The 2,115-nt window shown below is 35.0% G+C and overlaps 1 protein-coding gene across 1 annotated transcript; it reads right to left on the reverse strand.

Annotated features, from left to right (window-relative positions):
* Nucleotides 1–370: 370 nt before the first annotated feature.
* Nucleotides 371–1,786, reverse strand: LOC121050604 (glyceraldehyde-3-phosphate dehydrogenase, cytosolic-like). The gene is made up of 5 exons (XM_040511336.1): nucleotides 1,688–1,786; nucleotides 1,494–1,598; nucleotides 695–732; nucleotides 518–591; nucleotides 371–432 (listed from the first exon to the last, which is right to left on the reverse strand). The coding sequence occupies exons 1-5, from the start codon at nucleotides 1,784–1,786 to the stop codon at nucleotides 371–373; spliced, it is 378 nt and encodes a 125-aa protein (XP_040367270.1).
* Between the last annotated feature and the right edge of the window lie 329 nt (nucleotides 1,787–2,115).

The raw sequence follows: 2,115 nt of genomic DNA on the forward strand, positions 1-2,115 counted from the left end.
GTGAAAGGAAAACACAAACAGATCAAGAGAACAACTCCTACATATATAATTATATATCAAACCCCATCAAATTTCTCCGAATATCAAAACTACTAAAGCTAAAGTGCAATGCCCCGTTTCTACAACTCAGCCAAAAAGGGGTGGGGGGAGACTAACTAAAAGTTCAAATATTAACTAGCAGTGCATCTTCACAGGTTCAAACGCGATGTGAATCCATGTATGAAATGAAGTCCATCATACGAGAACTGCGAAACAGAATAATAAATTTCTGTAAATCAAGTTTGAATAAGTTGAAGAGCAAAATTTTTAATGAGCAGTAAAAATCTAGAGAAAGTTACCTACCAGAAACCCCATTCCATGTCGAACCAGGCTACAAGATTGAAAAATCTATTGCTCGTTGCAGTACCAGATTGGGCATCAAAGATGCAGGACCTAAGAGATAACCAGATATGGGTATTGAAAAGATAAAGAACTGTTGGTATGTATGCAAACTACAAATGATTAACAAACCACTAACCTCTTGTCACCAATGACATAATCTGATCGTCGCGGAATCTGAGGATTCCATTGAGCTCTCCATCAGACTCTTGCCTATCAAGGAAGTAAATATAATATCAGAGACAAAAACATGTGCATTGGCATATAACAGCAATGGACTATACCAAAAAAAAAAAAAATCTGTTACAAGACATACTTAATAACATCTTTGATCTGGGCATAAGTTGCATTATTCTGAAGCATGACACATAGTTCCACATATGTAGAGAAGTTGCGGGTCGGGAGTATAGAAGGTCACTCCAGTCAATTTCCTGTCGAGAACTGGCAGATAGTTTTGAACAGTCTGAACAAAACAAAAGTTAATACTTGCATGTGGTTGCTATACTAAAGCCAAAAATAACAGTACCTCATCAAAGTTTCCAGACCTTAACTTGCTTTGTTTTTTTCTTGATACACAATCAGAAAAGTACAAGGCAAGTGAAGATGATAGAGGCTTTAATAAGCTAGAATTATGTATGCAGAATGATTCACATATTGCTAATGTGATATGCTTATCGGAAACTAGCTAAATTTATATTGGCTTCTTCATGCTCATTATGACTTTCCCATGTGCTTCTTGTATGTTATATTCAAATCAATAATTTACCTATACTAGTGTAACTCAATTACCAGAAATCATTTTATACCCCGGACTAGGACTTCATACACTAATTGGCAAACTAATTCCAATAATATTGACCAGATTATATATATACACGATTTACTTGTACAAGCAACTTATACAAAAAATGCATAAGCACCAACTTAGAATCATCAACAAAGATGTCAATTCTAATAGGACTAAATAAAATATAATATAAACCCAGCTAGGCTGGGTTCCAAACCCCCTTTCAAAGAAAAAAAAACAAAATACATAAAAGGAAAACACATTTAATCAAGCTTCATGCATTGAAGTTTAAAAATAAAAGTGATTTGTGGAAGGTGTTACGAAATACCAGGGGAGATCCAGATGGACATCTCATAGGAACAACGTTGGGCCCCACATCCGGGAAAACAATGGTCCACTGACCCAAGGCAATTCCAAGCTTCTCGTTGATAACCTGATAGTTTGTCAAACAATAAAACATATTAAGCAACAACTCTGGTTAAAATTGTGATAAAGTGAAATAGAAAAAAAAAAAAAAAAAACCTTTGCAAGAGGAGCATAGCAGTGAAACAATGGTTCACCAATTGACACAGCGTCAATATCAGGAGTGTACTCACTGTGATTGACACCAATTATAAACATGGATAGTGTGCATTACGCAGGATCTAAGATTGATGTTAGCGTGAGTCATGACATAATATTATGAATGAAATATATTGTAATTATATTGTAGGTAGTACTTATCTTTTTTTTATTTGAATAAAGGGCTGGTGCGGCTGCCCTCAAGCCTTGATTAATGAAACTATCGAATACAAGGGGGGACATTGAGCCTAAACCCCTTATTACAATAAGTATTTAGAGTATTTTCCAAAATAATATCAGAAATCTCTACAGGAGACTTGTATTCTAACAAATACCAACTAGCAAAGAGTGCACAATTAGCTACTCCATTTGCTTTAACATAGCAGTGA

The sequence above is a fragment of the Rosa chinensis genome, chromosome 7, assembly GCF_002994745.2.
Source record: "Rosa chinensis cultivar Old Blush chromosome 7, RchiOBHm-V2, whole genome shotgun sequence".
Taxonomy (NCBI): Eukaryota; Viridiplantae; Streptophyta; class Magnoliopsida; order Rosales; family Rosaceae; genus Rosa; species Rosa chinensis.

Coding starts and splice junctions, on each gene's coding strand:
- LOC121050604 (XM_040511336.1), bottom strand. CDS start 1,786: ATGTTTATAATTGGTGTCAATCACAGTGAGTACACTCCTGATATTGAC. Junction 733..1,493: donor GTCCATCTGGATCTCCCCTG/GTATTTCGTAAC, acceptor GTCATGCTTCAG/AATAATGCAACTTATGCCCA. Junction 433..517: donor TATGTCATTGGTGACAAGAG/GTTAGTGGTTTG, acceptor GTTATCTCTTAG/GTCCTGCATCTTTGATGCCC.